This window comes from Ailuropoda melanoleuca, chromosome 6, assembly GCF_002007445.2.
Source record: "Ailuropoda melanoleuca isolate Jingjing chromosome 6, ASM200744v2, whole genome shotgun sequence".
In the NCBI taxonomy this organism is placed as follows: domain Eukaryota; kingdom Metazoa; phylum Chordata; class Mammalia; order Carnivora; family Ursidae; genus Ailuropoda; species Ailuropoda melanoleuca.
The window spans coordinates 110,154,809-110,168,862 of NC_048223.1; the positions used below are offsets into that span (position 1 = coordinate 110,154,809).

The 14,054-nt window shown below is 37.0% G+C and overlaps 1 protein-coding gene across 2 annotated transcripts in view; it reads left to right on the forward strand.

The window, feature by feature from the left end:
* The window catches only part of MXI1 (MAX interactor 1, dimerization protein), a 79,736-nt gene extending 70,924 nt beyond the window's left edge, over window positions 1-8,812 (forward strand). For both annotated transcript variants that reach the window (XM_034663270.1, XM_034663271.1), the window contains exons 4-6: window positions 1,156-1,270; window positions 1,884-2,055; window positions 6,239-8,812. In XM_034663270.1, coding sequence (XP_034519161.1) covers window positions 1,156-1,270; window positions 1,884-2,055; window positions 6,239-6,402 — 451 coding nt within the window. In that variant the 3' untranslated portion in view covers window positions 6,403-8,812. The remainder of the gene's footprint in view (window positions 1-1,155; window positions 1,271-1,883; window positions 2,056-6,238) is intronic.
* Window positions 8,813-14,054: the final 5,242 nt, after the last annotated feature.

Below are 14,054 nucleotides of genomic sequence, written 5' to 3' on the forward strand. Positions count from 1 at the left end.
CCCAGAACTCTCATCATGGTGATCATAATACCTTTAGGATACAGGGAAGGTAAATCCATGAGACTCTGTGCTAGCATTTTCAGGACAAAATTTCCCTAACTTGCCCACAGGATGGGTGGACTAAAGAATGCAATAATTTTTGTAAAGAATTTTGTCAAGGGTGCCTGGATAGTTCAGTTGGTTAAGCATCTGCCTTCAGCTGAGGTCACTATCCCAGGGTCCTGGGATCAAGCCCCACGTTGGACTCCCTGCTCAGCGGGGAGCCTGCTTCTCCCTCTGCCTGCCTCTACCCTGCTTGTGCTCTCTCTCTCTCAAATAAATTTTTTTAAAATCTTAAGAAAAAAAGAATTTTGTTACCTAGTTTTTTCCCATGTGTACAAAATTGGAGGTGGGATAATGAGAGAGAGGGGAGAGGAAGAGAAATAAAAATTTAAAACTAATGAGCTGGTACACTGAGATATTAGGAAGCCAGGGAATGTTTTATGGGTTGTTGTTTCAGTGGCTGAAATTGACCACAGAGCCATATATTTTGCCTAACCCTGTCCTAACTGGTCACACAATTTTGCTCTTTCTAATGTGTTGAATCATAGGAAGTTGCCATTTTTATAAGTGAGAATTGTATATCAGAAATTTTCTATGGTTCAACCTAATACATAATAATATGTAACACTGTAGGTTGACTACAGGTGTAGAGAGGGGTGTGTGTGACTGTGTGTAAAAGATGGGAGGGAAGAAATGGAAATTCGTGAGCATTTTATACTCCCTGGAGGTACTCCAGCTGAAAACTGCTACTCTAGCCTGTGGTTCTAGACATTCAAAATCAAATACAATTAATTGCCCTAGTATGCTTTCCTACTTCCACATTAATACAGTTGGAGACAGTTTATGGGGTGGCTTAAAAATTAAATCATGTCTAACAGATTACCATTGGGGATAATAATCTGAAGTGACGGTGTCTGCCAAGTACAGCAGAAATGGCAGAGACTGAAAACCAATAGGGCATGCCTATACTTGCACCTACTTTGAAGAGTTAGGGGTGTAACATGGATATAGACTAAATAATCTGTGAATTATTATTTGTCTTAAAATAGGTTTTAGGATGTTTCTAGTAGAATATTCAGGCTGTGCTGATTTGATTTCTGTTGTCTTTCGTAGACGAGCTCATCTGCGCCTGTGTTTAGAACGCTTAAAAGTTCTGATTCCTCTAGGACCAGACTGTACCAGGCACACGACACTTGGTTTGCTTAACAAAGCCAAAGCACACATCAAGGTGAGGATTTCTTTCATATTTGTACATGATTGTCTCAGCCCTTCTTTCATTCTAAGCAGTGATTGCTATTCATAAACATCAGCTAGCTTACTGTGCCCTCCTTAATAACTGACCTCAAGAGGAGTCTTTCTGAAAACTTACCAGCTTATCTGATGGGAGCAACATAACCTGATTAAACTAAATTGTTTTGACAGCATGGCCATTTGAGGAGCTGGGAATACTAGGAAAATCACAATTACTCTGCTGATCGGCAGAAGGAAGGCTGTTGTGCCCTCTGGTGGAGATGACTTTATTTGGCTGTGTCCCTCAGTATTTTTCCATCGAACTACAGTGCAGAGCAAGTTTCTCTTTCATGGAGATAATTTTACAGACTTCAAGAATTCCACACTGTTCTAGTAATGTAGCATTTGTTACGCACAAAAAAAAAAGTAAAAAAAGAACTATTTTTGATGTTTAAAAATACGTATTTACATGTTTTTATATACACACACATATATACTTGTATATTCATTCATATTTTCTCTGCCAAACAAGAAATCTTTTAAGATGTTAGGCAGAAATGAATTTTATTGTTTGTACTGGACTGTACACAAGTATCATTTTATCATTTTAGAAACTTGAAGAAGCTGAACGGAAGAGCCAGCACCAGCTAGAGAACCTGGAACGAGAACAGAGATTTTTAAAGCGGCGACTGGAACAGCTGCAGGGTCCTCAGGAGATGGAACGAATACGAATGGACAGCATTGGATCAACTATTTCTTCAGATCGTTCTGATTCAGAGCGAGGTGGGCAGTTTGCTTCTTCCCTAATAAAATACTAAGTATCCCTGTATCTAAATTTAGGCAGAGTAAGTTGGAAAGCACTGTATTTGCTTTCTTCTCTTTAGCCAATACTGCACCATTCTAGATTTTGTGCAATCACAACATTGTCTAGCAATGCCTGAATGAACTATAGAACTTTTTTCTTTATTATGTAGGTATGTATTTTTAACTTTCTATTTTGAAACAATTTTTTAAAAGATTTTATTTATTTATTTGAGAAATAGAGACAAAGATAGTGACAGAGAACATGAGCTGTGAGGAGAGGGAGAAGCAGGCTGCCTGCTGAGCAGGGGCCCGATGCGGGACTCAATCCCATGACTCTGGGATCATGACCGGAGCTGAAGGCAGACTTATAACCAGCTGAGCCACCCAGGTGCGCCTCTACTTTGAAACAATTTTAAACTTACAGAAAAGTTTTGTCTTCTGTAGAAAATTGTAGAGTTCTCATATACTCATCACCCAGGTTTCCCTACTGTTAACATCTTTTGTAGACATAATATAAATACTGCAACCAGAAAATTAACATTCATGTAATATTATTAATCTGTAGACCTTACTCAAATTTCAACAGTTTTCCCACTGATGTCCTTTGTCTGATCTAGGATCCAATGCAGGATCCCACATTGCATTAGATAGTTCCTCAGTCTCTATGATCATGACACTTTTCATGAAGAGTATTTTCCAATTTTATACAGTGTCTCTCAAGTGTCTGATGTTTCCTCATTATTAAGATGAGGTTATACATTTGGGGGAAAGAAATATCACAGAGTGATGTCGTGCCCATCTCAATTCATTGTATTAGGAAGATACATGATGTTGATATGTTTTGTAACTGGTGATGTTAATTTTTATGCCTGTTTTTTAAAGTACCACACCCTTCATTTCTCGTTCCATCTATCCCAGAGCATTTGTCTTTGGCAGGATGAAAGACTAAGAATCAACCAAAAATTTTGTTTGAATTTTAATGATCTCTTCACCTAAAGCTCCCACCACATCAGGCCTTACAGCACAAAAGATCCCAGAGGTGAACTCTCATGATTTTAAGCTTAATATTAGGGAAAATAGAGCTCACGAGATCTTGAGGATTCTAAAACAATACGGGACTTGTTTGTAAAATTTCTTTTGACTTTTTATTATGGAAATTTTCAAACATACACAAAAGTAGAATAGAATATTGAATTCTCATGTACCCATCATCCAGTTTGAACAGCTGACAACATTCTGCCATTCTCGTTTCATTGATTCTCAACTCCCTCATCCTCACCGTTTTTTCTGGAATGTTTTAAATCAAATCCCAGATAACATTATCCTTTTGTCCCTAAATACTTCAGTATGTTTAATAAATGAGACTTAAAAATAATCATAATGCTATTATATGCCACAAAATTAATAAAATCAGATAATCTTATTTAATTTCTAATATCGTCGATTTCTGATAGATTTTTCTCAAAGACGGCATTTTACCATTGATGTGTTTGAATTAGAATCCAAACAGAGTCCATATTGCATTTGTTTGTGCCTTTTAAGATACTTCTCATCTGTAATAGTTTTCACTTCCCCACTTTTTTCTCCCCAGTGTCGTTTGTTGTAGGAATGGAGTCATTTTGGGGCACCTGGGTAGCACAGTCAGTTGAGCATCTGACTCTTGGTTTGAGCTCAGGTCGTGATCTCATGGTGGTGAAATCAAACCGCTCATGTTGGGCTTTGTACGGAGTCTGCTTGGGACTCTCTCCCCCTCTGCCCCTCTCCACCCCCAATGTACTCGCTCTCAAATAAATAAATAAATCTTAAAAGAAAAAAAAAAAAGGTACAGAGTCATTTTTCTTATAGAACTTCCCCTAGATTTGGCTGATTGAATCCACATGGCATCATTTAACATGTTCTTCTGTCCCTCCTATATCCTGTGAACTGGTTGGTGGATCTGGTGGCTTGATTAAATTCAGGTTCTTTTTTTGAAGCAAGAATATTTCGTAGATGGTGCTGATATATTTATGCAAGTGTTCAACCTTTTACTTAATAGTTTTAGCAATCATTAATGATGGTCCCCATTATTATTTTTTTAGGTATTACAAATAGTATTTTCTAATTCTGTCATTCTTTTTGCATTTATTAACTTTTTTATAAAGAACAACATTTTTTCATTAACCTTTTTGGTTACCCTGAAATCAAGTCCATATAGGGAAGATGGGATGCTTTTTAAAAATTTTTGTGTTGTTTTTTTGTCAATTTTCTGAATAATGAGTCGGTGTCTTAGCAACCTCCAGAGGTAACAGGGTTTTTTGTTTTGCTATTTGGTTTTGATTATCTTACAAACTCATAGGTTTTCATGTTTTGAATGTGTTCTAATCCATTGTAGTCTTTTTATTCTTTTTAATACTCAGATTTCCCATATTCCGTAGAAGTATTTCAAATTGATTTTTGATCCCTTTTAACACAACCCTAGGAGTCCCTGGGTTTGTTATTTTTGTTGTTGTTTTGCTGTGTAACTTTGTTTTTATGTGGCACTCAGTACGGAGGCAGCGGCAAGAGCCTCAGGGACATGCTACATTTATGAATGACAGTGAGGTGTAGCAGGAATGACCCCGAATTAGGAGGCCGACCTTGATCCTGGTCTTTCTTCTACTGGTTACTAGCTGTGTGACTCTGTCATGTCTGCAGGCTTTAGCTACCCTCCCTGCTGTTAACTCCTCCTTGTACCCACCCCACCTCCAAATTTGAGAAAGAGTATGTCTTCATTATAGTTCTCATATTTTTAGTAGTCCCATGTGCTGCTAGTACCTCTTTCCCTGTTCTTATCTGGAAGCCCTCTTTTCCAGTATTACAGGGGACTTTTAGTTCTATCTCTAGTTCATTTGGCTAGAGCAGTCTCTCTTTTTACTTTGTTATGATTGAGTACAGCAAGCCCTGTTGGATAGGATGTTTTGATTCTGTTTTCTAGTCGTAGGTTGGATGAGTATTCTGTGACACCGGGAAACACCAAATAGCCTGTGAAGCATTATGGATGTAAAACAAATAGTTATGAATTCATAGGATTGTTTGTACAGCTTGTTTGGACAGATGCCTGCATTTTAGAAACAGATTTCTCAAACTTTTTGAAGCAACAAGGCCTTTTGAAAATTATACTCTTTGAAATAACTTACTCTGTCTTCTTAGGCTCAGCAAGAATGCACTTTTCCTAAAGCAATTGTGATCAGTGTGAACCCTTAGAGTCAGTGCCAAATATGAAACATCAGACTTTGAGCTTTAAAGAATTGAAGAATCTTGAGTTCATTTGAGCTGTTATGGGAAAGAACGGTTTTTCAACTGCGTTTTGTTTTTTAAAATGTATATTGTGATTTATTGGTGATTGTGTATGTAGTATTTAACAAATTATCTATTGATAGCTGGTCATATATATATTTAGGGATTTTTAAAAAAAAATCATGTTTGACTTTTGAAGTAAAGTTAAATACCATCACTGAAATGCCTTTACCATAATCTTTGCTATAGATCTCACTATAATCCAGAGACTTTTCAGGCTCACACCCTCATTTCAAGTTATATTTGATACGAGAAAATTAAATTGAAATGAAGACAAATCCCTCAGAGTTCACTGTATAATGACTGGCTTAGTTTGTTACTGCATAGTCAGAGGTCTTTATGATGAATCCTAGAAGTCTGTAGAACTGTCTGTAGAATGAGACTGCCAAAGGCAAGAATAAATGGATACATTTTCTAGTTCACCTATACTAAGTTGATGCCTTTTTCCCTCTTTAAGGCAACTCTGATTAATAACACTGAGAATTAGTTTCTAGTTTAATGCAGAACAGATGTTGTTAAACCACTTGGGGTTGGGATCTTTTAATATTAAGCACTAATTCCCAAATAGGCTGAGTGCTTTTGGTGGGAGGTCCAGACGGACTGGCGTCAAAGGCTTTAGTAAACTTGCTGATTGAGACCACCACTGGATACCAGACATTCCCCTTTGCAAAATATATCCCTGTGTCTCTTCACCTTCAGTTACTTCTGTTCTCCAGAGATCACTGATAATAAGCTTGGATGATAATTATTTTACACTACAAAAAATAATGACTTTTTCTTATGCCCTTTTCTCATTTGTTTTTGAAAGTGCAGATTACTAACATTCTTCCTTTTTTCTCTTTGGCAGAGGAGATTGAAGTGGATGTTGAAAGCACAGAGTTCTCCCATGGAGAAGTGGACAATATCAGTACCACCAGCATCAGTGACATTGATGACCACAGCAGCCTGCAGAGTATTGGGAGTGACGAGGGTTACTCCAGTGCCAGTGTCAAACTTTCGTTCACTTCCTAGAACCCAGCATGACATAACAGTGCAGGGCAAAAACATTCACTGGGCCAATTCAATCCAAACAATCTCTTAAATTGGGTTCATGATGCAGTCTCCTCTTTAAAACTAAACAAAACTATACTTGAACAAAAGGGTCAAAAGACCTCTATTTAAGCAAATACTTAGCAAAAAGTGGGGCAGAGCCTCCCCAGCAGAACAAATACTCATAATATTCATATTTGAAAATCAGTTTCTAATGGCAGCAGAAAACTTGTATGAAATTTTCTTGATTTAGTTGATTTAAAAGAGAACATTGGAGATTCCTCTTTTTCTTCTACAGTTTGCTCATAATACAATGAGTAGACACATTTAAGAAATGGGGTTGTGAACCCTTCTTCTTGAGTTTTATGGTCCTAAAAACAAAATCAAACCTATAGTTATGAGAAGACAAGATAATCAGGCATTAACTTGGATAGCTAAAGAGCTATTACAACTCAGCCTGGGACAGCTTATCATGAAGCCTGTGGATGATCAATTCTTGAAAAAACAAAAAACAAAAACAAGCTCATTTCATGCTCTGCAAAAGGAGAGACTCCCATGAAGCCTTTTGAAAGGGATCATCATGCAGCTCAGCTTTCTGTTGGATTCCATGCTAAGCAAGCTAACTTTATCCTGCATTGTTAGCAGTAGGGCACCCAACCGCCAGCTCGACAGTCAGCCGCCCTTAGGCCCTTGGGCAGCATGGGGGCAGTCTGTGTATGACAGCCTCTACCATACAGGGCCTATGAATTTGGATTGAGGGGCCAGAAGGAAAAAGCTCTCCATGCCTCTGTGTCTGCGTGGGCCAGAAGAATTGTGCACGCAGATTAGCAGGCCAAGGTCTGAGCCACGGCAGCATTTTTATTTCAGATTTTGATAACTGTTTGTATGTGTTGAAAACCAAAATGACATCTTTTTAAAGCTTGTCCATAAAAAACATAGATGTCTTTTATAGTGGAAAAACACATGGGGAAAAAATCATCTATTTTGATGCAGCATTTGATAATGATAAAACACCTCACACCTCACACTTTACAGTGCACAAAATGAATGAGGTCTGGGCTAGGTAGAAAAAAGGTCAATGCTGTTTTTATTTTCTTTTAGAATCATTACCTTTTACCAGCTTTTAACCATCTGATACCTATAGTAGACACATTATAATACTTAACATAGTTAAGTCTGGCACTTGTCTCATTTTATTGTAAAGATTTGCTTCCATTTTCCTACAGGCAGTCTCTCTCCTTCCTCACAGTCCCACTGTGCAGGTGCTATTGTTGCTCTTACCAATATTTTCAGAAATGTTTTCTGTTAAGTGAAATTTCTTTTCTAGCCTGCACTTTGATGTCATGTGTTCCCTTTGTCTTTCAAAATCCAAGGTGTTCCCTCCCAACCCCCTCACCCTCTCCTTTACCCCAGGAAGCCTTCTTGGACCCCTTACCCCTTGGCTCTTTGGACTTTGTATACTTTGAATAATTTAACTACCCTTAATTACTTAAAAAAAAGCTTTATGATTTTCATAACTTATTGCTGATTTTAATGGGTTGTTAATTTCAGTCCTGTAGTTTTATTTTGTTAGATAGGGCTGGGCAAGGAAAAAGAAAATAAAGACAACCATATTTAGCAGTGCAGTTGAGTTGTGTGTGTAATGTTAGACTATCCTTTGTAAGTAGCACTTTAACAGCTTTCACTGCTTCTATGTATGAAGTGTACCATCTTGGTCATACACAAAGCCTCAGCATATACTTACTTGTTTTTGTGCTCCTCCTGTGCCTCCGAAAATATTTTATCCTTAATTGTGCTATGTTGAGTGGAAGAAATTCTTTGAAGTAGATGTGTGAAAAACTGCATGCCTTTAGAAGCCCGTTATTAGAACTCGCTACTTCAGGTGCTGGGGACTTAATGAAAAACATGATAAATTCATTTCTCTGGCCCAGGTAAATTATTTCTGGTTTCACTTATAATTACTCCGGGCTGGGTCAAAATGTTGCTCTATATATTTGCTTACTTTTGACTTTCCCAAGGGAGACAGTTTTAAGACTCTGCTAACTACCATGGAAAGTAAATGGAAGCCAATGATTAAGCTTTTCCATTTTGTTATTCCCATGGCATTCACTTGCATCACTTGCCTAGGGCTGGAATTTTGGACTTCATTCAGGAGAACTTGAGGTGCTGCCATTTTGTTGTATATGTACAGGTTGGTGGGCTGGGAAGCCTTCGTCACAAATCTGTAGTACCTATTTCAACTGCCCTCTAAATTACTCCTTCCCTGGGTTTGTTTTCCTTGTGGGAGGGGAGTGGATTGTATGATGAGTAAGAAGTATTAATTTTTTAAAAGACAAATCGACTTTGAAGATATAAAAGTTAATTGCAAGAAATAAAAATTGTGAATGAAGAATACCCGAGTGCTTTTTGTACCACCCTTCTCTATGAAGGAAAAAATATGAGCATCCACACCTTGAGAAGCAACTGTCTCTCCTAAATGTTTAAGTTGATCCTATTTCAATAGTCCAGAACTAATGGCAATTGGAATCATTGCCATTTCCTGTTCTATAATTTAAACAGGTGCCTTCTTGACTGATGACTCCACATAACCTAATTGCAGATGGTTTAACGTACCCGATAATCTTAACTTTTTCAGGTAGGACACAAAGCCATTTGTTATTATCTGTTCTTAATAACTTTTTAGGGCATCCCTTTGGCTACAACTATCCATTTAAAGTGAAAATAAGTCTGGAAGTTCCTGTTTAGTCCCCACCCACTAACCAGAGTTAAGGCACCCTTTATGTAAAATGCCTGAGTACTGTATTAGTAGATAGAGGTAAATCTTATTTCAGTGTGTATTTATTACCAAAGAAGAGTCTGATGAAGTCAGACTGTAGTTTCTAATTAGGACAGGTATGAGAACTCTGGTAGAAATGCCTTTTCTAGTCCCCATGACAATGACAGCTTTTAGCATTATGAGGGGATTTTAAAAGGTAGAATTATTGAGGCAAATTTCCTAACCTAAGGCCACACTCCTGCCTTGGTCATTTCTCAAGAGAAAATTGTTTAACCTCTTGAAGAATGTTCTTTCGTAAGTTTGTTTTCTTCCACTTGAAGAAGCAATAGCTGCCTTTTTTCCCTTTTATTATCCTTCCATCTTAAAAATTCCATACTCCCTACCAACAACAGCATAATGTAGGAAGAACAGGGTTTTTTTGGTCACATTTAAGTCCTCGTTCTAATATTTGCTAAGGACTTTCGGCAAGTTAGTTTCTTCATGGAGCCCATTTCCTCCTGAGAAGTTGTTACGAATACTACCTCTATCTAAAAAGGTTGTAAGGATTAAAACTGATATATGTAAATCCCCACACATACTCAACCTAGGAGTTTGTAGCACCAAAAGAAAAATAAGGTTTGTACTTCTCCTTTCTCTGATGAATGCAACCTTCTAATTTCTTCATCCTTAATCTTGAATTTTAGTTATTCTGACTCTGGGTCTTGCAGAAAAAGACTATTTCCAATAAATAAAATGGTTCATTTTCACAGAATTCAATGACAGGTTATACTTTGTAAGTCAATTTTGATGTCCTATAGAATTTTTTAAATAAAGACTTTATAAGATTGATGTATCAGTGGTTTTAGTCATTACCTGGTCTTTCTAAAAAAAAGACTAACCTGAGCTTGAGTCTGTTAAGCACAAGTAGTAACCACTGCATAATGCCCTAGTTAATATTTAGTGCTGGCCTTGCCAAGAAAAAAAATCTTGGCCCATGTACTAGATCAAATAGGAAACTGGTTTTCTTGTGGAATACATCTGATTCTTCCAAATAATAAGTGTAGTTCAAAATACATGTACTGGCTGACAACCTCACTTCTTGGTTCTGGTTTTACCTTTTTATACCATCATAAATTATTAGGGGAAATGGCTTAGATGAAGCTCTTTTAAAGTATTGCCAACTAACTTCCTATAATTTTGAAATTTTTTCCATTTCCTCAAGCTCTTAGTTATAGAGGAATGCTTGAAGTCTTTTATTGGGAGGGCAATATAAAATCTGATAGTTATCTCAGATTTTCACACCACGGCACCAAACAGCATTGTAGAAACATAAAAGCCATAAAATATCTCTAAAATGTATATTAAAAATACAAATTTAAGAAGTCAGTTGCTTCTAAACTAGCAGCTTTATCACACTCTGAAAACTATGTCAACTAAACCTGACAGTGCTTTTGGAGGGAAAAACCTGGCAGGAGAACCAAAGGGATACTTACTCCTTCCTCCATACTTCTGAGCAATGAACAACTGGACAATTACCATCTATTAAAGACTAGCCTAGCGGGAGGTCTCAGGCTTCAACTCTAGTTTTCCCAGGATATAGAGTCAAGTGTCCTCCAAGCCTGAATTGTTTCTCTGGTCAGAAATGCACTGCATCTTGCTAAAGTGGGTACAGGGCTTGAAAGGGGGAAAAAACAAAAGCACATCAGTTTTCACCAAGAAAGGCAAATCATGAGCCAGCAAAATAATCAACATGACTTTGGGCCTCCAGTGGAGAAAGTTGCTCTTCAAACGAAAAGCAACCTTTTCTCAACTATGGCATCTTCAGCTGTGATCTTAAGAAAGTAACCGGGAAATCAAATTACAATTTTAATAATTTCAGTAACTTAAGTCTGTACTGGTTTCATAAAAGTGAATTGGTGAAGTGCCTGCTGTAGTAAAATGTCTGTTTTTATTTCCTAGGAATTGAAAGATAACTTTATCCAAAATTTGGTATTTTTAGCTAGTTCAGCTGTCAACTACCACAAGCCCAATAGTATTCTCACGTCTGCTTTACCCTACTCAAGGCCACAAAAGAACGACCTTTATATATACATAAGCTGAAAGGCAGAAAAGGCAATTGAAGAACCTCACAGAACTCTTAACACCTTCATCTTATATTTTCTTTTACTTTCTGTTGGCTGGGCGAAGACAAATTCTTAGACTGCCAATATTAGTCTCTGTACCTTTTAAGGTATTTAAAAACGTATCTATGCATAAAAATCATAGTATAAGGGGATTCAATTGTGTTTTTGTTTAAACTATGGTTTTACCTGTTCTGTCTGCTATGTTTTTCCTCTCCAATGTAGTAAAAATTCAGTTTAACTTGCAACTCAAAAACCCTAGATACGAAGAATGTTTACATTTACTGTTGAACAGGTAAATTACCATTTATACTGGTTGCTTCATAGTATACAAATAATACAATTCAGGAGATATTTATTGAACTCCAAAGATTTTAACAAATATAAAACCTTATTGGTTTTAAGATTTGTTTTCTTCTCTCGTCTTTCAGTTAGTGTCCAAGTTGAAGCAAAAAGCCAAACCAAAGCTCCAAAAATATATTTTGACTAAATTTGTGCAAGTGACATTTTTCACCTTTTATAATTACAACCTACAGACAATTTATAAAACTATGATTTTCATTTGTTACTGGATGGTTTTCTCTTGCTATTTTTTTTTTTTAACATTTGAGAGAGTGAGAGAGCACAGGAGTGGGGGAAGAAGGCAGGGGTAGAGGGAGAGGGAAAGAGATCTCAAGCAGATTCCAGCTGAGTGTGGAGCCCCACACAGGGCTCGATCTCACAACCTTGAGATCATGACCTGAGCCAAAATCAAGAGTTGAACCCTTAACCCACTGAGCCACCCAGGTGCCTCTTCCCTTGCTATTTTAAAGGCAGATACACTCAGCATTAAAACTGCATTGTAATGGAAACATACGCACATGCACATAAACTGTGACAAAGCATATTAAAACAATGACTTATGACAAACAGATGCATTTCATTTTGGCCTGATGCCTAATCTTAATAATTGGGCTAAGGAAATTCCCTGTTAGTAATTCTTCTTTCACTGTTTTTACATTTAACCTAAAACATGGTTCTAGGCCCAGGGATGCACATCAGAATCACCTGTGGTGGTTGTCAAAAACAGACATACTTTGGCCTAAATAGGTCTCGAATAGGACCCAGATCCAGGAATCCCTCTTTTAATTTTAAGCAAGCTTTAGGGTAACTTTATTATAACCTGTACTCCTTCCCATCAGAGACATGCCCTAAAATATTCTAATATAAAAATTTAAACTTCTACTAGCATGTACTTAATATATAACTTTGTTAATTTGACAGTTCAATAGTACATTTATAATTAGCTTCAAATTGTAAGCAATGGGCATTGTTATCCATTATAACGTGCATTGGCATTGCTACGGTTAAGGAAAAAAGATAGTCACCATTACCACCTGCACAGTAAATAGCAAACACTTCTACAGAGTTTACCATTATCAGGTATTCTACTAAGCACTTTACACATATCAATTAACTCACTCATCCTTACAATGTAATGAAACCCGTATTTTCATTCTACAGCTGAGAAAGCTAAGACAAGAGTTATGCGCACGCAGGTAAAAATGAGGGGCCAGGATTCAAACAGCAATCTGGCTCCTGAGTCCTTGCTCTTCCAATATGGCCTTTTTACATGTTAATTAAAAAAGCGTTTTGTTGTTCGTGATACTAACATGTAAAATGTAATTATTTGGGAGGTATCGGGACTGTTCTTCCCTTGAAATGATCAATAACAAAGTCAAACGTCAAGTTTTGAGATCCATGCAACCACAGCTACTTGGGAGCTGTACATGACTCATGTCATGAACCCATTCTGAGTTTCAGAGCTTCAAGACTCCCTTCTTGACCGGGAAACTGCATTAAATTTTATAGCAGTGTTACATATATATATATACATATATATATAACAAAGTGTCATATTTGGTTTTAGAGTATTGAACTTAGCCACCTTCATTTGTAAAATATCACTGGTATCATGCTTCTCATGAAAGCATCACTCTAGGAGATAGGCACTCCAACCCCCCCGGGATCCTTTGTTTAGTCCAGAAACACGATCATTATCTCGACACTAGGACTTTTCAAAGGGCCACATCTAGGTCTTTGACACAGGCATGCTATACACCTTTTTAAATGTTTTATATAGTATGGTCACCTTTATTCCTTTTCTCTCTCCTGCAAAGCCCATCCAGGAAAATTAATATGCAGAAAGGAAGGCCCTTGGGTCAAAGGAGATACAAGGCCCAACACAAGAATCTAGCCTATACAAATAACAGGTAAATTACTATTCCAACATACCAAGGTAATCTCACCAAAATCCATTCTGTGTGGTCACACAATTGTACCAAATTTCTTTCCAAGTGCTTTTAAATTTAAAGGGTTCCCCTGCAATCCTTTAAAGATACCATTATTAGTTCTTAAGAGATTTTTACACTACTAGTAACGAGAACAGTATATTTTTAATTCTTCAGGCTAAATAGCCCTGTTCTGCTATAATTTGTGCCTTGTATTTAAATAAGACTTCACCTTTCATTCTGTCCTACATGCTCTACCCTGTGGCCATAAATTATAGGAAGGAAAACTGATCCTCATGGGTTGGGAGGGAGATGAAGAGTTAAGATAAAGAATTTTATTTCTCATTACTGTCCTCCCTAAGTTTCAATTTACTAAAATACTTAAAAGTCACTAAAATTTTTATTTTCTTTTACCAAAATGTACAAACACCTCTATAGACAGCACAAGCCCTTAAGATAAAAATAGTTTGTCCTTTAGGATCCAATTTG